The 22,525-nt window shown below is 39.6% G+C and overlaps 1 protein-coding gene across 1 annotated transcript; it reads left to right on the top strand.

Annotated features, from left to right (window-relative positions):
• Nucleotides 1-2,431: 2,431 nt before the first annotated feature.
• On the top strand, nucleotides 2,432-18,218 carry LOC127659535 (zinc-binding protein A33-like). The gene is made up of 6 exons (XM_052149399.1): nucleotides 2,432-2,656; nucleotides 10,274-10,369; nucleotides 10,501-10,731; nucleotides 13,363-13,385; nucleotides 13,472-13,593; nucleotides 15,211-18,218. Exons 1-6 carry the CDS (start codon nucleotides 2,432-2,434, stop codon nucleotides 15,753-15,755), a joined length of 1,242 nt encoding a protein of 413 aa, XP_052005359.1. The 3' UTR covers nucleotides 15,756-18,218.
• Nucleotides 18,219-22,525: the final 4,307 nt, after the last annotated feature.

Here is a 22,525-nt window from a genome sequence, read left to right as displayed (position 1 = left end):
GAGTCACTACACCACCACAAGGATTTATGAGTGCATTGGGAATTGGGCATTCCAAATTGGGGAGAAAAAAACAAACAAGATTTTTGCCCTAATATCAAAGATCTTACTAGAGAATTTTTTTTATCTAATGTATATTTTCTTCATAAAAATGCTGATCGTGCCTGGTTCAGGTGCATGTAAAATGGCTAGAAATGAAGTTTTAACCGTAAATTCGTGAGGAGACAGTTCATCTAATCCTATCAATCATAATTTCATAGAATATATAAACCGCTGCCTAACTTGCTCCTGCGACAATCCTTCCTGTATCCCATCTCCTACCCTTCACCTCCTTTTATTCCTAACATCCAGGTACCTCTCTCAATTAAGGCTCTATTCACTTATATATCTACTTGCTCTAATACGATTAAAGCCAGAGCGGAATCCAGCTCTCGGAATTCCTGCTCACTGGACAGCTTGCCAAATGTGTTTACAATTATTCTAAGGATTATGAGCAAGTAAACTCGTGAGAAAAACTTTTAGCTTTGCTTATGTATTGTTGAAATAATTTGCATATAAGTTCATGCTATTTGCCTATTACATTCCCAACACACACACACTACATGCAGTTACACTGCTTTATTTTTAACACCTGTCAAGTGGAGTAGATATATTGCATTTGTTTTAACTAGGTTACCTTTACTTTTCATATTTTACAACTTCATAGATCATAAATGTTTATCTACTGGGAAAAGCCAAAACTGGATCATTTCTGCCAAATGTTGAGTCAGTAAAGTCTTTCCATGGAACATATCTCCATTTTTAACCTGAAAACTGTGTTTTCAACTTTTATCTTGAGATTGTCCAAATACAAAAAGAAAACCTTTCTTCTTGTTTCCAAAGAAGCCCAACTAGGTTGACTTTCAGGTAAATAATGTAAAAAGAAACAGATAAACTTGGAATGCTCGATGCTGGCAATTCTGAGGAAAAACATAAACATAACACTCAAGGAAACAATGTATTAAACAAATACATGCATTAACTCAAATGGATTTGTCATTCTAAGGAAATCATTTGCACCAGTATAACTTGTTTTGTCTGTGTCTGTGTGTGTGTGTGTGTGTGTGTGTGTGTGTGTGTGTGTGTGTGTGTGTGTGTGACATCACAACTCAGCTGTATTTGAATCTCTTCTACACTCAAGAGAGCATTAAACAAGTCACAAGCCACAGGGGGTAGACAATAATTATTGTAACGGTACACTGTAAACAATTAAATAAATGGAGTTTCAATCTTCTCACTTTGAAGACAACCTTACTTGTCCTGTTTGCCGCGATATCTTCAGAGATCCTGTTCTTCTGCTGTATTCCCATAGCTTTTGTTTGGTCTGTCTGGAGCATTACTGGGAGCACACAGGCTCACAGATATGCCCTGTATTTCTAAACGCTAAATTACGACAAAGCTTCAAAATGTAAAATTTTTGGGTTTGTGAAATTTGCATTAAGTGTTAAAAGTTGATGTTTGATCATGGTGTGCAATAAAAAACCAGCTCACTGTGTGAGAGATTCCACCTTTTGTTAACATACTGTTATGTAATGTTGAAATAATTTGCATATAAGCTCATGCTATTTGCATGTTAGATTGTACCCCCCATCCCAACACACACACACACACTACATGCAGTTACACTGCTTTATTATTAACACCTGTCAAGTGGAGTAGATATATTGCATTTTTTTTAACTAGGTTACCTTTACTTTTCATATTTCACAAATTCATAGATCATAAATGTTTATCTACAGGGAAAAGCCAAAACTGTATAATTTCTGCCAAATGTTGCGTCACGCTAGTAAAGTGCAATACAAGCCACAAATAAAGTCTTTCCATGGAATATATGTCAATTTTTAACCTTTCAACTTTTATCTTGAGATTGTCCAAATACAAAAAGAAATCCTTTGTTCTTGTTTCCAAAGAAGCCCAACTAGGTTGACTTTCAGGTAAATAATGTAAAAGGAAACAGATAAACTTGGAATGCTCGATGCTGGCAATTCTGAGGAAAAACATAAACATAACACTCAAGGAAAAAAATTTACTCAAATGGATTTGTCATTCTAAGGAAACCGGTATAACTTGTTTTGTATGTGCGTGTGTGTGTGTGTGTGTGTGACATCACAACTCAGCTGTATTTGAATCTCTTCTACACTCAAGAGAGCATTAAACAAGTCACAAGCCACAGGGGGTAGACAATAATTATTGTAACGGTACACTGTAAACAATTAAATAAATGGAGTTTCGATCTTCTCACTTTGAGGACAATCTTACCTGTCCTGTTTGCCGCGATATCTTCAGAGATCCTGTTCTTCTGCTGTGTTCCCATAGCTTTTGTTTGGTCTGTCTAGAGCAGTACTGGGAGCACACAGACTCACAGATATGCCCTGTATGCCGGACAAATTTCTGCATGGAAAAGCTTCCCTACAACCTTGCTCTGAAGAACCTGTGTGAGATCTTCTTACAAGAGAGAAATGAGAAGGCATCTGTGGAGTTACTTTGCAGTCTCCATGGAGAGAAACTTGAGGTCTTCTGTCTAGAGGATAAACATCTTGCATGCAGGATGTGTGTGAATGTGGATATGCATATCAATCACACATGGAGACTTCTGGATGAGGCAGCAGGGAGTCTCAAGGTACAGATTTCTCATTATCTATGCTGCAAAATGCAAGCATGTAGCATGTACATTTAATTTTTTCTGTGTACCGTAATTTCCGGACTATTGGGCGCACCTGAATATAAGCCGCACCCACTGATTTTTAAATAAAATATTATTTTGAACATAAATAAGCCGCACCTGTCTATAAGCCGCAGGTGCCTACCAGTACATTGAAACAAATGAACTTTACTCAGGCTTTAACGAAACACGGCTTGTAACAAAAATAAATAGGCTTTAACGAAACACGGTATGGCAGCGGGGGTGTAGTCAAGCGCCCGTCCGGCAGAGAAAAGCGGTAAGGGCGCTTACACCTGAGCTAAATTATGTCTAACACCTGTGTCTAATTTCAGTAAGCATGGGGAGAGCGGCATAAAAAGGCAGCAGCCACAGAGCTGAGAAAGTGACACACGTCAGTCTAGTGTTGGCGCATAGAAGAATTGAGAAACTTTATAAAATTGATTGTAAACATTGCTGTGGCCATTAAAAGCCTTACCTGGAACGTCAAGTGCCCTGCTGAAAACTGTCACACTGGTGCCCGTGTGATAGTTTTCCCAAGAAGGACACGTGAAGCAGGGCACTTGAAATTAGACACCGGTGTTAGACATAATTTAGCGCAGGTGTAAGCGCCCTTACAGCTTTTCTCTCCCGGATGGGCGCTTGACCACGCCCCCGCTGCCACACACGGCTTGTAACAAAAAATAAAAAATGACCAGTAAACAGTAGCCTACCAAGAAAGTCATTGGTCACTATCTTCCTCCTCCTGTGCACTGAAACCACCGAAGTCATCTCCTTCGGTGTCGGAGTTGAATAGCCTCAGATTTAGTTGTCTTTTTGCACCGAGTCAATTCCTCACGCTGCTGTTTCCAACGTCTCCTGTGCAGCAGCTCTATTTCCTTTTCAACAGCCAGATCAATCGCCTTCAACTTGAAAACAGCATCATATGCGTTTCTCCATGTCTTTTCCATGGTGAGGGTGACAAAATTACTACCGTAATCAGAATGATGGGAAGTTTGAGCGCGCTCGATTTAATCTAAACAGTAAACAAAAAAAGTTGTTTTGACCTTAATCCGTTCGGCAATTTCATTGGTCTAATGAAAGCTTCACGCCGCCAAAAAACTGAGCACGTCACAGAATGTTTTTTTTTTTTTTTATAAAATTTGAAAGCGGGAAAAATCCATATATTAGCTGCGTCATTGTATAAGCCGCGAGGTTCAAAGCGTGGGAAAAAAGTTGCGGCTTATAGTCCGGAAATTACGGTAGTCCTAAATTGTTACGAGAAAATAGCACATATACATTCACTCCCTTTATCGTCTTGATAATTCATAATTAACGATATCTATAAATATAGAAACATATAAGCAATTTAAAACTTCACATACACAGAAGAAATCAGACACTTCTATCAGTAGTTATTATACTGTAGCTTATATATTACATTATAGTAGTAGTATAGTATATTAAATATTAGTTATTATAGCTGAGATGGGAGACTGGGGCTAGATGTCACAATACCAATACATCCTTTTCGGTACTCGCCGATACTGGTACTTATACCGAAGTGTTAATTTAATATTTTTTTGCAATATTGAAGTTTTCAAATACAATACTGTGAGACTGATGATTTGAGGACAGCATATTTTTTTAATTTTTCAGCAACTGTTATTGAAAAGACATCATCAAAAAAAGCCAAAATGACAAAAAATATGGTATATAAAAATAAACAAAAACAAAAACCAAGAGAGCTAACCTACTGGCATTATTGGTTTCAGAAACTGAAACTCAAAAGACATTATAAAAACAAATCAAAATATTAAATAAAGTAATTGCTAGCTCTCACATTGTCAAAAATGATACAGAATCGAACATTTCGCAGAAGAAAAAAACATATAATGAAAACCAACATGCAATGACTGTCTATCAATAAGGTTTTTATTTTTTTTTATTTAACCTTTGTTTAACCAGGAAGTCCCTTGAGACTAAAGTCTCTTTTTCGAGGGAGACCTGGCCAAGACGGCACACCAGTTACAATTTAAATACAAAATACAACATGGTCAACAAACAAACAAGCATCACACATAGAAAGGAACAGGTCACATATGGCAGTTACATTTTTGAGTTATATGGCATTTTAACATGGTCTTAAAATCATTTAATGGGACTAGATCAGTTAGATGTAGCAAATTTTGCAAGTTATTCCAAGACCATGGTGCAAAGTAAGAGAAGGCTTTTTTCCCCAGCTCAGTAAAAACACTTGGAACCTGGTAAGAAAGCCACCTCGTGGATCGGAGATGAAAACTGCTGGAATTTTTCATCTGGAGATTACATAGATATCCCGGCAATTTACCCAACATGGCCTTGTATAGGAAAATATGCAAATGAAGTTGTCTACGTAGACTTAATGACGACCAGCCTACCAGTTCATACAGCGTACAATGATGAGTACGGAAACCAGAGTTAAAAAACGTAGAGCACTATGATACACCGAATCTAAAGCGTGGAGAGTATTAGAGGCAGTATGCATGTAGACAACATCACCATAGTCCAAAACACTCAAAAAAGTAGCCTGCACAAGTTTTTTTCTAGCTAACAGATTAAAACAAGCCTTATTCCTAAAGTAAAACCCCAGCCTTAGTTTCAGCTTTTTTACAAGCTTTTCAACATGAACTTTAAAAGAAAGTTTGTTGTCCAGCCAAAAACCTAAATACTTATATGATGAGACATTTTCGATTAAGTCCCCAGTTAGTGTATTAATATTTATATTATCTTGGGATTGGGAACGAGCCCTTGAAAACGTCATAGATTTGGTTTTCTTAGTATTTAGCACTAACTTGAGGCCATGTAATGAAGTTTGTAGCTGTTGGAAGGCTAACTGAAGGTAATTTATAGCTTGGTTCAGTGAAGGGGCAACTGAATATATCACAGTATCATCTGCATAAAGGTGTAGTTTAGCGTTTTGCACATCCTTTCCAATATTATTTATGAATATAGAAAATAAAATAGGAGAAAGGTTCCCTTTCAAAAAGCTACACTTTGATGCTGCGCTGAATTAGCGCTTTGGGAACAACTTTAGGGTTGACTAGCTGTGAATATGTGTGCAACACGTCACTGAAAATTGACTGGAATTTATAGCCTCTGCCAGTGACATCATTGGATGCACCTGTAGCAGGGCTATAAATAGATGCGTCACAGGTGCATCGTCAGATCTTTTGTCTTCAGATCACTCTGTATGTGTGTACTTCATGAGCCTGTCAGAAACTTTCTACTTTCCTCTGTTAGGAATTAGAATTGTTAGGCAGTGCGCAGAAACCTTTCTCTTTCTCTTTTCTTTTGTGTGTTTGGGGGAAGAGCATGCTGCTCTTGTGTTGCGGCAGGGCGGGTGCAGGCATTGTGATCTGTTTACAGTCAAAATGCTTCACACTCGTCTCTCTTTCATCGTGGGGCTCTCGCATAGATCTGGCTGAGGAGCGAGAGACGGGTCCGTCCCTATCGCTCGCTCTCTCTCCCCAGATCTAGCTGATCCTTCTCGTAAGCCTGAAGCATGCCTCGGCGCCTCTTCGGTTCACGAGGGGGACGCTGAACCTCTCTACATTCCACACACAATAATAAAGCGGCTGATGTGGTTACTCAGGCTGTGGCCAGACTATAGTTAGACTGGCCACGCAAACAAGAGACTACCCCCAAACGCTCCAAACTAGAAGACAGATTTCTGTCTGGTGGCCAAAAAAAAAAAAAAAAAAGGGAAGGGAACGCTATATCAGTCCCTTCCTTTCTTCTATGACCTCCATAACGAGCGTCCTCATTCATGGAGGAATCCTTATACTTCCCGTGTCTTCGTGCCCTCAACGTCGACATATTCCACTATCGTGTGCTGAGGCTCGGGGGTATACGGTGATGCCACCGGTAGAAGAGACACTTGCGGGTTATCTCTTGCCTGGCTCGGCATCATCGTTAAAGAGACCCACTATCACCACAAAGCTGTGCAACACCTAATACCTTTGCGAGATTCTACAATCTCAGGGTAGAATCAGTCTCGTCCCGTGTTTTCTCAGGTCCGAGCCGGTTGAACTCGGTAACACGCTGACGGATTGACCGGGTGAATCACTTGCACATAGCGACCTTTCCCTCGGCTGAGGTAATACCGTGTTCTTTTTCTCCCAGGAGAGCCCACTCACTCGGCTCCCTGGATGACTCCTCCCAAGCCCTGTGGGTCCGCAATTCGGCGGAGGAATTCGCCGACCCAATCTACTGCGGGTACTCAAATCTACCCTGTTCTGGAATAGGTGCTCCACAGGTTAGGGCTCCTACGAGGACTTTCCTCCTGTGTGTATTTTCCGCGGTACGGCCTCCTTACGAGTGGACCCGCATCCTTGGGCAGTTCCCGCTGCCCTCCGGTCGCCGAGTCTGTAGCAACTCCTCCCTCCGAAGAGGCGGGATCTACCACCGTGCCACTTCCCACATGTGACCTAAAAGCCCATGTGGTGTATTTCGCCACTTTTACCTCCCCCTCTCTGGGTGGGTGTGGTCTCCGCAGGGCCTTTTCCCCCTGAAAGATTAGGAAACTGGGTAAGACCCCCTTCCCACGATGCGTGTAAGGGCCCCAGCCGTTTTTCTCTATGTGAGAAACATAGAGAGAAAAGAGGCCCAGCTAGGCTCGGCCTGTTCCCTGTCTAGGGTAACTATAAGGGTTCCGACGACTTTATGGGGCATTGGGGAAGGGTACGTGCAGTCTGATACAGCTGGTCGTTTTGGCACGTCAAGTGCCTGCCCGATCCTGTGTCAGCAGTACACGTACATGGCTCAGCGCACGGCATGATTTAAATTGGACCCCTAGTATCGCTTCTTCGACACAACGTTGAAGTGAGCAACAGACGGGGAACGTCTAGGTTACGTATGTAACCTCCGTTCCATGATGGAGGGAACGAGACGTTGCAGAAACCACACCCTACCCAAAGGGGGAGGTAATTGTGTGCAAATAGCTCACATGGTCTTACAGAGTTTTTTCGGCAGTGTCACATGTGGAGAAGTCCCCGTGGTAGGTCCTACCCAGAGGGGAGGAGCTCTACAAACACTGCGACCGGTGGCAGAGGGGACTCTGCCCAAGGAAGTCGTAGGTTTACCAACAGGGAAACCGTCTCACGGAAGATACATTACACAGGGTTACATACAGGCAACCAGCACATGTGGAGCACCTACCCTAGTACAGGGCCTATTTAGCACACGTACTGGGCCGGCATCGAATTTCTCCGCAAATCCACCTGAACATGGCTGGGGGATAAAAAGCGCACATCTCCTCCTCCAGGAGGGGAAAGGTGCTATGCGCAAGTGGTACACCCAGCCAGTTGTCCCACACACTTACCTGTTCTTACCTGACAATACACGAGACAAAACTGTCTCAACCCGGAGATTATAGAATCTTGCAATGTTATTGGGTCTTGTCCAGCCTGGTGGAGGGCGACAGCCACCCCTCCAGCCTCTCCTGTAGGAAGGAAAGCACTGACCCGACTGCGGGAAGAACACCACTTAGCGAACAGATGCCACTTCAAGGCATACAGATGCCTCGTAGAGGGAGCCCTAGCCTGAGTGATCATGTCTACTATCGCAGGTGGTAGCTCCTCATGCACCTCCGGGAAGAAAGGGACCAGGAAGGGGGGTGGCCTTGAGGGGTGCTCCGAGCCCAACGTCGAGTGAGTGACAGATAGGGAACAGGCAATTAGAATCATCATGGCGCCGCCCTGTGGCGCCGCCTGGCTATTTGCATGCCAGTAATCCGATGGAACCTATCAAAACTAAAAATTGTTGCATACGCTTCAAACAAAAGACATGGAAAGGTAAGTATGTGAATTTGAGCCACCTCAGTCTATGATTTGATGTGGCAGTGTTAGTAAGAAAGCTGGTTAGTTGCTTGTTATCTAGGTTTAAGTCCACCTTTTGCCAATTGCACTATTCTCCCCTTATGAATCCATGACAGACAGTGGCTATACATGAAATCGGAAAGTCATTTATTTTAAATCAAAATGAACACAAAAGGTGTAAAGAAAGCATCTAAGGGGAGTGTGATATCACTGAAAGTAGCCTAAATGCAGTGTTCTCGTCATGATCATGGGGCTCACTAAATGTTGGGCAGTGCAGAGAAAGGGGTAGGATTGGTGCACGCATGCCTTTCCCGGTCTGGAACGCACGGTTGGCGGCTTTTTCCAGTGGCTCGGCATTTCATGGGCTGGCTGAAAGTGAGGGTTATGTCGGCGACACGATTAGACATTTTATGGACCTGAAGAGACTGCTCTAAATCCATGCTCCACATTTGAAGACCAAAGTGATGAGGTACCATTACCTCAGAGCGTTTCTTTTACTTCAAACATACACAAACACTGATGTTGTTACATTGTTGTTACATTGTTGTGACAGGGCGTAGGGCGGGGCTGGGTCGTGATTTTACACACAGGATCATTTATCAGGCTAATTAAGCCTCTGAGAGGAATAAAGGCCAACTGCGGATGGTGGTGCGGGAGAGAGAGAGAACGTTTTCGGGCAGCTGATGGTCGTGTGTTTATGTTTGTGTCTTTTTGTTTCAGTTTACCATTAAACTATTATTTATATTTTCAAGCCGGTTCTCGCCGGTTTTATTATACACCAGTGTGCAAATAGCATATGCCACTATTTACAGCAAGTGTAAATATAATCTACTTTAGCCTACCATACAGTGCCTTAATCTAGTAATTACATTCTTTCTTATTCATATCCACATAACTTCATTAAATATATTTTCAATTTATGCATGTGATATAAATGTTTGTTTGTTTGTTTGTTTGTTTTAAAAATAGTTTTCTTTCTTTTTTTGTACTTCTGAAGTAGATATACAGAACCAGTGCTGTGCTAAACTTGATAGTTTTACATTTTTAAGATGTATGCTTTTAAATAAATAGACCTGTTTATTTGCACAAATTAATTTTGCTTAGATATTGGTGGTGGGTGTTCAGATAGGCGTACTTGTAGGTACCCTGATAGCACACGTACATCACACAGACATGTAAAAGGTCCTACTCAGACCGCTCTGAGCGGGATTTGAATCACAAACCTCTGGCATGGGAGGTGGGTGCACTAACAAGGAGGCTAAAGGCCATAGCCTCTAACCTCAGTCGCTAGTGCACCTCTTGAGGCCAGGGGAGTGAGGTTTGCACACTGCACTGCTACCTATCAGCTGGCTACCATTACATTTACATCTGGTAGACACATTTATTAGGTCGTTTGCTCATCTGCAATATACCTATAAGACGTATGTCAATAAGTGTCTCGGATGTCAATACGACATTCAGCAGATGTCTTTGACACGTTTATGATTTAGAATGTTTTTAAATCTGATCTTTTTAAGATGTTCAGTAAATGTTAATTAGATTGTGATGCTTTCCTGATGAAAAGATCTAAAAGAGACATCTCTGAGATGTACAGTACGTGTGCTATCTGGGCAGGGGGGCCCCATTAGGCGATCAGGCTGGCTGAATCATATCTGAAATTATTTTCTTTTTTTTTATCAGTTTAAAATGATCTTTTGAGATGTTTTCCAAAATTGTTCTCACTTTTCAACTTTCTTTTCAGGAGGTGCTGAAAACAAAGATGAAGCCTTTGAAAGAGAAGCTCAAAGTCTTAAAGAATGTGAAAGTCATCTGTAATCAAAGAGCACAACACATCAAGGTAAAAGAACAGTTGATAATCCTATTAAGGTTCAACATTTTACGATGTGTGTGTGTGTGTGTGTGCGTGTGTGCCTATGTGTATATGGATAAACAATATTTTAACATGTTATAGAACTTTATCTGTTACAGAATCAAGCCCAGCAAACAGAGGCATGTATTAAGGAGGAATTTAATCAGCTTCACCAGTTTTTACGAGATGAAGAGAGAGCCAGGTTAGCCACTCTGAGAGAAGAAAAGGAGCAGAAAAGGAAAATATTAGATGAGCGAATTCTGTTGATTAACTGCAAACTCTCCTCTCTCGAGGAAAGAATCAGAGCCACTGAAGAAGAGATCCAATCCAACAATATCTCATTCCTGTTGGTAAGTCCAGATATCCATCATACTTTCTAAAGTAGTCATGTTTTCTTAGGCAATGATTATTGATATTTGGTTAGGGGATCTAAAAAAAACATTCAAATGTGCAGCTCGTTGAAGGTAGGGGTTCAAATTGATCAGATTTATGGATATACAGTGCCCTCCTAAAGTATTTGAACAGTGAGACAATTTTCATAATTAAGGCTCTGTACACCATCACAATAGATTTGAAATGAAGCAATTAATATGTGTTTGAAGAACAGGCTGTAAGCTTTAATTTGGTTACATCCAAATTGGTTGTACGGTTTAGGAATTACAGCATGTCTTATACATAGACCCCCCATTTTTAGGGGCTCAAGTAATTTGTCAAACTAACATAATCATTAATAAACTATCATTTTTAATACTTGGTTGAAAATCCTTTGCAGTGAATGATTGTCTGAAGTCTGGATCCCACGGCCATCACCAAATTCTGCCTTTCCCCTAGGGATGGGCTACGGTGGTCGAATAATTGACTCGTATTCCAACAGCTGACTAGTCGATTAGTGGGGTCGACTACTAACATTAATATTTTTAGTGGTGGTGGTTTTAATGGGAGACACAATTCTCTCAAATTAATTGGAGAACATTTTGCATGATTATAACTTTCTGTGCTTTAAATTAGAACCCTCTGTGAGAACTGTTGTCTCTTTAATGCCTTAAGTTTAGTCTATTTATGCACCGCTGCTGTTACCGCAATCAAAGCACTGCATCAGCAACACATTACAAGATCACTGTCGGATGTTAAATTCTATGATGTTAATAACGTTCCCATATTTGTGAGGTGCTTTGGAGAGATTCAAGTTTTTGGTTATTCTGTCTGACACTGCTTAAATAAATAGTTGCAGTTAGAAATGTTTAAACAAGGGGGGTCTGGGTATCTCAGCAAGTATTCACGCTGACTACCACACCTGTAGTCGCAAGTTAGAATCCAGGGTGTGCTGAGTGACTCCAGTCAGGCTTCCTAAGCAACCAATTGACGCCTCAGACGCGAAGGCAACTAAGATTCGTCCTCCGCCACATGGATTGAGGCAAGTCACTATGCCACCACAAGGAATTCCAAAATTGGGGAGAAAAGAGGAGACCAACTAGATGTGACATGCGTCAATATCTTGCATTTCTGAGCTCGCCTTGAGACTTCTAAGCTCTCCGTTTACATTGAAGCGTATCATTCTGCATTCAGGATGCGCAAAATCGGTTTTGTGCCGTTCTTAATTGCAGCCTTTCTTCCTTTTCTTACTTTGATAGTTTTGTGTAATATGATGTTAGAATTATTAAGCCTATTCATTTGTTGAATATCCATTAGTCAGCATGTTGAAGTGCTGCACTTAGCGTCCACATATCCCTCTGAAATGCATCTGATCTGGGTCACGAGCATTAACTATATTAAACATTATTGTCCTTAACACTGACTAGTCGACTGTTTATTCAAACAACCAACTGATTGATTCTAGGATTTCATCCTGCTGCGTCTGTCAGCAGTCATATCATCAACAAACACGAGTGACCCAGTTCAATTGGCAGCCATACATGCCCATGCCATAACACTGCCTCCACTATGTTTCACAGGTGATGTGGTATGCTTCGATCATGAGTCATTACTTCCCTTATCCATACTCTTCTCTTACCATGATTCTGGTACAGGTTCATCTTAAACCAAGCTCAAGCCAAATGATGTGATAAAGTTTTTTTCTGCTGATGGTTGGAGATGCCTCTTGGCCAAAGATCTTATCATTTGTGCACCTTGTCTGCTATCTATTGTGTAGTACGTGCACTGCCATGACAAGAAAACGACAGATAACAAGAAACCTTGTTATGTAATGTGAGCAGTAGAGATTTAGGAATTTTGACAGTTATGTAGTAAAAGAGCGACTTTAGTTTCATCTGTCCAAAGAAAAGTGTTCCAGAACTTGGCAGGCTTTTTATTTGCTTTCTGGCAGTATAATGTGGCCTTCCTATACTTCAGGCTTACCAGTGGTTTGCACCATGTGGTAAACTCTCTGTATTTACTTTCATACTGTAGCTGTCTTCCATTGGTTGTACAGGCCTTTAGGTGTTGCTGAGTTAACCAGTGTATTCCTTCTTTTTAAGAAGCCTTCTAGGGTTTCTGTAATCTCCCTGATAGATTTTTTATTTCAGCCTATTAATGTCATTGACAGCTCTTTGGACCTCATAATAACATATTTTCAGCAACAGCTTCCAAATGCTAATTTTGCTTGAGGAATCAACTCCAGACCTTTTAACTGCTTACATTGCTTCATTGCAAATCGAGTGTGGTGAGAAAAGTGTCTCACCATCCAAGTACTCTATTTACCAGAATATCCTAGAGACTTGGAGGTGGGCTTTTTTGACTTGGGCCAGTTAGCAACCACCCAGAACAGGCTAGTAAACAATAGCAATGAGGTAAAAACCACTCAGAAAACCTTAGCCACCGCAAATTAGCCCTGGCAACAACCAACAACATAGCCAGGGCAATTTTCTTCAGAAAATGTAAACATCTAGTTATAATTATTATTATTATTATGATCATTTTTATTAATATTATTTTATGTTATTTATAATATCCTTTTGTTATTTCCATGAAAATCTGGTTTGAAGAACTACAAAGGCCAACTTGAAATGTAAGTGAGATGCCTTTTTATTTTATGTATTATTTTGGTTATGACTTCAATTGAAGTAGAGTACTGACTCAGGGATGTTTCTACAGTACCCAGTGCACCTGTCCAGAGGGTCCAGAGAAGCTTCCAGAAGTTCTGATTGATGTAGCAAAGCACTTGGGGAATCTGAAGTTCAACGTGTGGCAGAAAATGAGGTGTTTCACTCATCATAGTGAGTTCCATGTGATTGACTTGATGTCTAGTAAATCTTTTTAAAGTTCAAACCAGTTGTTATAGGTGATATACCATTAATAAAGTGACATTCGTCCTCTAGATCAGTGCTTTTTAGGCCAAGTATCACCTTCAATCAAATCAGAACATTCAAGTACCACCTAGTCACCACCAATGTTCACTGAAATATTGTTTCAGCATTTGGCAGATATACATTTTTAACATAGTCTTAAGGATTGTGAGCAACAATATTCCTGTAAGATTGTGCTTCTAAAATCAATCAAAATAATAACATTTATAAGTTTTGCAATCCAGTTCAAACAAAATGTGGAGCTTAGGCATTGCTAGATCCTGTTTTTCATCTCAGCCCCTCTACAATTATGCAGCTAGCATCACCCTTAAAATATGTGATAATGTTCATTTTACTCTAAATCTTGCACCTTACCAGTCGTTAACTTTAAAACTTGCCAAACTAAGTATTTTCCTTCCCTCTCGTCATAGGGCACTCCGCATACTACCACAGTTTGAGAACCACTGCTCTCGATGATACATGACAAAACAGATGTTGCTATGCAACAAAAATTACAATCTGCTATTGAGTGTAATAGCCAACACCCACCCACTTTTTAATGGGAATTTCATTAAATCCTTCATTAAAGAGTTGTACGCTATGAAGCAAAGCAAATTTGCTTTGAGGCAAATCACAGCATACAAAATTATTTGTAATTTTGTATATGTTTATTTAAAATGCCACTTTATCCTTGTGCCTCTTGGATAATCAGTCATACGAATATTTTTTACATTATTTGGATGAATCAGTTTTTCGTTTTGAAGTCATTATTCGTGCCTTCCCGAATAAAGTCTTTGGCTTCGGGCACGTTCAGATAAGCATTTTAGTAAATCACACTTTTATGGCAGTAGGTGGAAACAAATAACTGATGTTTTTTGAGTCATTAAACCATTGATAAGGCACTTTGATAAGTGTTTAAATATCATAAGTGTTTTCCCCGCAAGCGACAACAAACAATATAATTTTGTGAACTGCCGTGCATGATCATCATCAAGGAATATGCAAAAAAGGCATCATAGCCTAAAATAACAGGTTTTAATTACGTCCTGATGTCATTGTACTGTCATTAGTCACTTTTAATCTTAATGAATCCAGACCCTGTCTCTCCTTATTAAACAAGATTACCAAACTAAATGAGTGACATGCCTCCTCTCCATCAATCGGTCAGAATAAGATGCTTATCCTCACGGGTTCAGGAATTTACTGAATAAATGGGGCGTATTCGTTCAGTGGGTCAAACCAATGATATGCTGTTTCACAGCCCACACTCCAATGCTATTGGCTCACGCTTTAGTCAGTCTTTACAGGTTAGAAAAGCCACCAAAGTGCCTAGCATTGTGGCTGCAGCTGTTTAAAACAATTACATGCTGATTGCAAAGTCACAGATTTTTAGGGGGACTGAGATGGATTTTGGGGGGGGGCTGAAGCCCTCCTAATAAGGGTCTGCTAACGCCGATGTTACCATTACTACAATCTTTCCAAAAAAGTACTTTGAAAATGAATATTTTATTGAATCGTCCTCTGTTAATTCTCTCTTTTCATCTAAAGCTCCTGTCATCCTTGACCCCAACACTGCTCACCCATGTCTGCAACTTTCCAAAAATCTGACAGATGTGAGATTTGGTCAGTGGAGTCAACATGCCCTAGGTTACTTAGAGAAATGTGCAGGGTATACAAGCGTCCTGGGTTCTGAGGGATTCAATGCAGGAACTCACTACTGGGATGTTGAGGTTGGGGACAACACCACCTGGGCTTTGGGAGTCATCTCAGAGTCTGTGATCAAGGCAAGAGACAATCCCCCCATTTCTGGTTTATGGCGCCTAGGTTATCACAACGGTAAATATGGACAAGGTCTTTCAGGGGATGTACTAAGGCCGCTTGATGTGAAACAGAAAGTCCAACGAATCAGAGTCTATCTGGACTTGGACAGAGGAGAATTGTCATTTCTTAACCCTCATACTAATACTCCTCTCCATACATTTAAACACACCTTCACTGAGAAAGTCTTTCCATACTTCTGTAATGTGTGTCCATCTCAAGCGCTCAGTATCTTGCCAGTGCAAACCTCAATCACCGATGGAGAGTGGAGATAGCGTAAAGATGAATGTGAATGTTTGAAATAACATCAACTATCTGCAACAAGCAAGCCCAACAGGAGAGTAACGGAAGTAAAATACCATTCATTTGTGCCCAAAAATAAATGTATTTTGTGAAAACCTTTCAAGACCAAAGGTCCAAAGAGCTCCAAAGTTGTTAAGCTATGATATTCTATAGAAGCCACAAGTCAATTTGATTGAACCTTTTTTTAATCATGTTTCATTGCCAAATTACTACATTCATTTGGCCAGACTTTTGAATCCCATCAGTTTGTTTTTCCCATTTCTGTTTCTGTTGGTTCATTCTTAAAATAATGTATGCCTTGAACTATGGAGGTATTTTGTGTAGCAAATGTCATTTCACGATAACAGTCCTGTTGTGAATTGCAACACTTGATCCATACCTGTAATTTTGAGACCTGTTGAACCTCCCATCACATACACTACAATAATTTTTTCTGCATACCAGGCACCATTGCCAGTTGGCTTTGAGACTGGGCAAGCATCAAATAATTGGAATACACATTATTCATTCTGTGCACAAAACTCCTTATACGGGTGAGTGTAATGTCGCGGAAACGTTATTGGTGTAAATTGTTGCCTAGTCAATGGAAACAACTGTCAGAGTGGTGAACAATTTTTTTTAATTCTAATTGTTTTAAATTCAGGACAGTAATATTGCTCATATCACACAAATGAAAGATTGTCAAATATTGAGCCGAGCATGTTTATGTCCATTAAATCATACAATGAACCATATTGCCAGAAGAGCTTGTTTTGACATACGACAAAAAGAAAAGATTGCCAGTTACCATTTTCAACATCCTAGGCCTCACACGTCACTCTTCCCACAGTTCAGAACATCTGGAATGGGCAGCAGCAATTAACTAAACTGACCACCAAAGACAACAATCTTAACCTGAATGCATATGGCAAATGTAAAAGACATGGCAGTCTACATTCCTTAATATGTTTTTTTAAACAGACACTGACTGCGCCCTAATGTTAGAACTATAAAACAGATATAACACAAGAAGGACATGATTGCCGGTTCACCAATTCATAGCCTCAGACTAACCAGAAACAATGACCTAGTAACAATAACACAGATTTTTAATAAATATATTAACTTACCTGTACCTCAACACAAAATTAATGCATCTCTCCTTGCAAATGAACATCTCCGTCATTCCGTCAAAAGTCACCCGCTTGTGATGAAAATGAATTTTGCCAAAGGATGTCGATACTTACACTTCAGATATCCATTTTAGCACTTAATAAAGCATTACTTATGTGAACTTGAACGTGTTGACACAAAACTGAAATCTAGCCTATCAGATAGCGTGACTGAAAGAAGGAGCTTCTAACTGGCTTACTCATTTTGGTAAGCATGCTTACCTTGGCCATTTGTAGTAGCGGGCGTGATTCAATTTGAATTTACATACAGTGTTGAATGAAAGGGCAGCAAAGGATGCTTTGAATCAGAGAAAGCATAACATAAAGTGTGTATACCTGATGGTGGCGCCAAAGCGAATATATGAATAACTGTCTGTGCTGCTCCACTGAGATGAAAGATGAAGAATTTAAATGAAAACAGTCGTTTATATTAACAATTATATTTAAATATTTCATTGAGTCATTTTCTTTTCACCCTTCTGTTAGGTAAGCAACAGATCATGTGAGCGGAGTGGAGCGAGTTGTCACTCCGCTCAAATATTCACTCACGTGCGATCGCTCAACTCAAACCTGTTATTATTATCCCATATGAATTGACATGTTGGTAAAAATCCAGGGAATCTGCTCTGTCCAGCCTGTGAACCCTTTAACTCATTGTTTCTAAAGTTCACCAAGTGTCTGAAGTGGATGCTGGTCATTGAGAAGACACCAGAAAATGTCAAAACATAATCTAATGCTGGCTGTTGCATTTTGACTAATGCATGAGAAACAAACGAACATGATTTCTTTTGATTAGTAAAATTAGAAAAGGACGCAAGCAGGGGCGTGTCCGTATGGGGGGTATGGGGGTGAAGTTGGGTGTATAACATTGATGTGTGCATCATAAGTATCTTCTTTTAAACATGCTGGAATATTTCGTTTACTTTACTATTTGCCTCAAACTAAGTTTTTAAAAACCTTTATAATGTACCATGCCACATTGCCACAAACCTTATCATAATCATGTGTTGAAGTTATTAAAATTAAATTAATATACCTATCAATTTGATGGCGCCAATCAATGAAATCCAAGGCATACTAAACCTGGAATCTGTACCATCTCTTGATCTGTTTAATAACATTTTAAAGTCTGTTTTTATGGAACAATGTCAATGCTTTTAACATCAGTTTATGATCTCCATTGCTTTTTTCTTTTCTTTAGTCCTTGATCCTGTTTTTTTTTTGTGTTTGATTACAGTGTGGTTTTATGTATTTCTATGTGATTTTTAATTGTTTTACTTTTGATGCTGCCCATCTTGACCATGGCTCCATGTTAGAAGAGATATTGTATCTCAATGGGACCTTCCTGGTTAAATAAAGGATAAAAAAAAAAACCTATTTGCAGAATGTTGAGTATTCATATAGCCTATATTTATTTCATTTTATAATGTAATGCATTCAGTCCCAATTCATGATACATCTCTAAAGAAAAGAAGCAAAAAAATACATAAATAAATACAAAAATAATAATAATTGGAGATCAGGAAAACAGTTTTAATATCATATTAAGTAAATTGTTTTTAAAGCACTGTTTAAGAATATCTTCTTAATTGTCTCAGAATAACACAATAGCCAACTTGATGGTATTACGTCACATCACAGTAGCTTCATCTCTCTAACTCAAACTCCACAAAATTGCACAGAACTGCTGTGTTCATATTAGCAGTCTTGGCTGCCGGGGCGGCTGTGGCTCAGGTGTGGAGTGGGTTGGCTGCCAATCGCAGGGTTGGTGGTTCAATCCCCGGCCCACATGACTCCACATGCCAAAGTGTCACTGAACCCCAAGTTGCTCCCAATGGCAGGCTAGCACCTTACATAGCAGCTCTGCCACCATTGGTGTATGCATGTGTGTGTGAATGGGTGAATGAGTCACAGTGTAAAGCGCTTTTGTAACCTCTAAGGTTAAAAAAAAAGTGCTATATAAGTGCAGACCATTTACCAGTGTCCATAACATTTATACAGTTTCATGAGGCACTACATACATTAAAAATTATACTGAAAAAAATAAAAAATTAATGCTATTTGGACATTTAATAACAGTTAATCCATTATTTAACTAAGTAACATTCGGCTATTAAAAATATTATTATTATTATTAATAATATCAGGGATCTTGAGTTATGCTTCATGCCACCTTTGAATGAGTCTGTGCCCCACATGGGCCACCCCAGTCAAAAAAGTCTGGACAAGCCACTGGACACAAGTGCTAATTTGAGCTAATATGCAGAGTGAATGGGAAAAATTGTGTTGAGCCCCATGTTTCGCAACATATTTTCCACAGGGACAAATATAATTACATAATGTGAAGAGATTGTCTATATTTTTTATTCAAGAGTGTACTGTGTGCTTACTGGCTTGCTAATGTAACCAGTTCTGTTGTATTTTGCCAGATATTCAAGTCAATTACTTCTAATCAGCACAGGTAAATACCATACATTTTCTGATGGGTCAGTTACATGTGACAGCAGTGTGTAAATGCAGTCAACGCTCCCATCTCTGTGATTTATACAGACATCGCTTATCCTGTGCGAATCAATGGTAAACCTTACAGACATCCGCGGTAGCCTAATAGAATTGTTTGACTTTGCTAATCTGTGTTTTGAACTGCTTCTGTGCTCTCCCCTCACTGTAGTCTGTTGTTGGAATCAGCACCTGTAACCATCAGCTTGTGAATCACACCAAGTTTAAACACTGCCTCATCTCAAATAATCCACTCTGTTTAAAATCTTGGACCTAATACAGCCGCCAGCACCAGAGATTTGTCAGTGTAGAAGCACACACACATTAATGTGGCCAAACAAGAAATATAGCACATTGTGGTAGGAGTGGTGAAATTATAATCACTCCATTCCCTCTCCACTCACATGCTCTGGAAAGCTGGAAACTGCTTACCTTGCTTACATGGACTGTATGGCCCTGCTGCATACCATGCATGGTCTAAAGTATACTCTTTTGCCTAATTATTTATGCAGTTTTTAAGCAGTATTACGCCTAACGTCCTGCCCTTCATGCACGTGTCAACACAAGCATAAAAGTGGGAACGCACCACCACCTCAAATGTCCTTTTTCAGGGTTGCGATTCACATCTATTGTACTCTGCATGCCTGAATCTTTGCTTCGTTGTAGATACCTGAACATCTTAACAGGGAGTGATTGCTTTATACTTCCCTGTGGTGCTCCAACGATTAAGTTTCACTGCTCTCCACCGTGGAGTCTACACATTTTAGGGAGTTGATCCTCTGCTTCATGTGTATGGGAAGACGAACGAGCTGTTGCGTCACCACTGGATTTGCACTTCATCCAAAGCAGATACAGTTTTGCTTCGTGGGTCAGACTGGCTCTGCTATGCACACTATGTTGGTACTGCAGGCCTACCAAGCTGACCTCCTAAAGGGATTTGAATGAGAGCTACTGACTTAGCGATACAAGCCATATCCTTGACTACCTTTGATTTAAATACTCACGTGACTGAGAAAGCCACATAGGTGATAGACAAATTTTAGGAGAGGGGAAATACGGGGCAAAACACGTTTTTTTCCAATTAAGTCAGGACACTAGAAAAAGTGCTTAAATACAGGACTGTCCTGAGAAAAACAAGAGAACTGGCCACCCTATATATGGGTAATCTCTGTGTTACTGTGAGGCTTGTTTTAGATGCCAAACACCCAAAAAGGTTCTTGTCCATTTCACATGAACATGATTGAGCCAAACAGGTTGTTCCTGTAACAGTATCTTTCAATTATAAAAATACACTTTCCTTTGTACATTCATATACATTTTAAACCTAAAATTGTGAGTTTGACTAAAAAAAAGAAAAAGTTATTGGATATATTATATATGCATCAGCTACCCTTTTGATCTTGATTAGAAGTAGTTACAATAAAGGATTTATTTATTTATTTATGCAGAAGACACCTGATTTGATTTAGGTGTCTTCTGCATATATCACTTTATGCAGAACTGTTGGCCACTGTGGTCTGAAAGCTTGATCACTAATTAGACACAATCCCAAAGCAATTTAGAGGCATCCCCAGTGAAGCCCAACATTAAAGACTCTTGCCAGCTGTCCTAAGAAAGGTCTTGAGATGATTACTTATCTCACTGAGTAATTGTGCTTAGACTACAACATATTTTATTTGCACAACCATGTTATTTGGTCAGTCAATCTGTCTGTCTATTTCTTACATAGCTCTAAAAGTATTTGAAGTCTTTAAGGCAAAGACTAAATAATGACTTTAAAAATAAATAGCTAGGGACAATTTTAAATTGTCAAGCCTGTTAGCATTAACTTTAAAAGTTACTCTAAATGCATAGCTATTTAATATGCCTTTAAAATGCCTTCATTTTGAAATGGCAGAGTGCAATACATTCCTACACTTCAAGACAAATGTACTATATAAAATTGCATTTTTAAAATGGAAAAGGCACCAATTTTGTGGAATGATCCACCTATTGTGATAGAACTCTTTTAGTGTATTTGTTTTGCTCTATCTAATTAATATATGTTCTTACTCTGTAAACCCCTGATCTACAGTAATGACAACATTTTAAAAAAATTACAAAGAGAATATTAAAATAAACAAATTCAGGTCCTGGTTTAATCTGGGTCGATAATAAGTTTGTAAGAACTTGAGCTCTGCTTTGAGAATAATGTCAGCAGTCGGCAATGTTTAACGCTCACTATAGCCTGAGGGAGGAGCTACTCTTACTGCACATGGAAACCAGATTCCAAAAATGATTGAAAATGGAATTTAATACTGATCCTTGCTGTAACAATGCACAACACACTGTATTAAACATAATGTCATTTTTTATCTCCAACTTTTGTCTTCCTAAAATTTAATCTTGTAGGTATTTTTCCACACACTCTACAGAAAAGAAAAAAAAACAGATTCTGTGCGAAATCATGTACTCTGTGTAGTGTTTCAGTAGCAAAACACCCAAACATGATATTTGGGAGGGTCTTACAGACAACATGAGCCCTCCCTCAAAATGTTCTGTGCAGTTTTGATTGGGTAGCCACTCAAAATAGCCAAACAGGGCACTCACAATCGACTTGAGTGATGTAAACATTTGAGTCATCCATGTTTGTCTCCAGATAAAGCCGGCCAATGAAAAGCTATATCATTTTTGACTTAAGCTAATGAAACGATGGAAACAAAGATATGAGGGTTGTATACATCCCTGATGCCGATTCGTGAAGGTTCGGAGTGGAAACCCGTGGGCTGTGTTTGTTTATGTTTGCGCTTTTATGCACGGTGTGCAGTTATATCAAGTTACTGCCGTACTGTCGACGAAGATCTTGGCCGTTGGATCCGCAATCTGATCCTTTTTTGCATTTATGATGGCTGCACAAAAAAGGAAGATTTAGATTACTAGGCATAGCGATGAGGATACTACTCATTGAAGAAAAGAGGAAAGCAATGAAAGCATGGGGAGCTCAGCATCAGAGATGCTATTTGACGGTTTGGAGTCGGCTGAAATTTTTTTAGTTCTTTTTCTACATGTTATTTCATATAGAATTGGTAGGTCAGCTTTTGGATTCCATCTTG

The sequence above is a fragment of the Xyrauchen texanus genome, chromosome 19 (assembly GCF_025860055.1).
Source record: "Xyrauchen texanus isolate HMW12.3.18 chromosome 19, RBS_HiC_50CHRs, whole genome shotgun sequence".
NCBI classification, from domain to species: Eukaryota; Metazoa; Chordata; class Actinopteri; order Cypriniformes; family Catostomidae; genus Xyrauchen; species Xyrauchen texanus.
The sequence above is the reverse complement of the archived record's forward strand: the minus strand, read 5'-3'. Positions and strand labels throughout refer to the sequence as shown.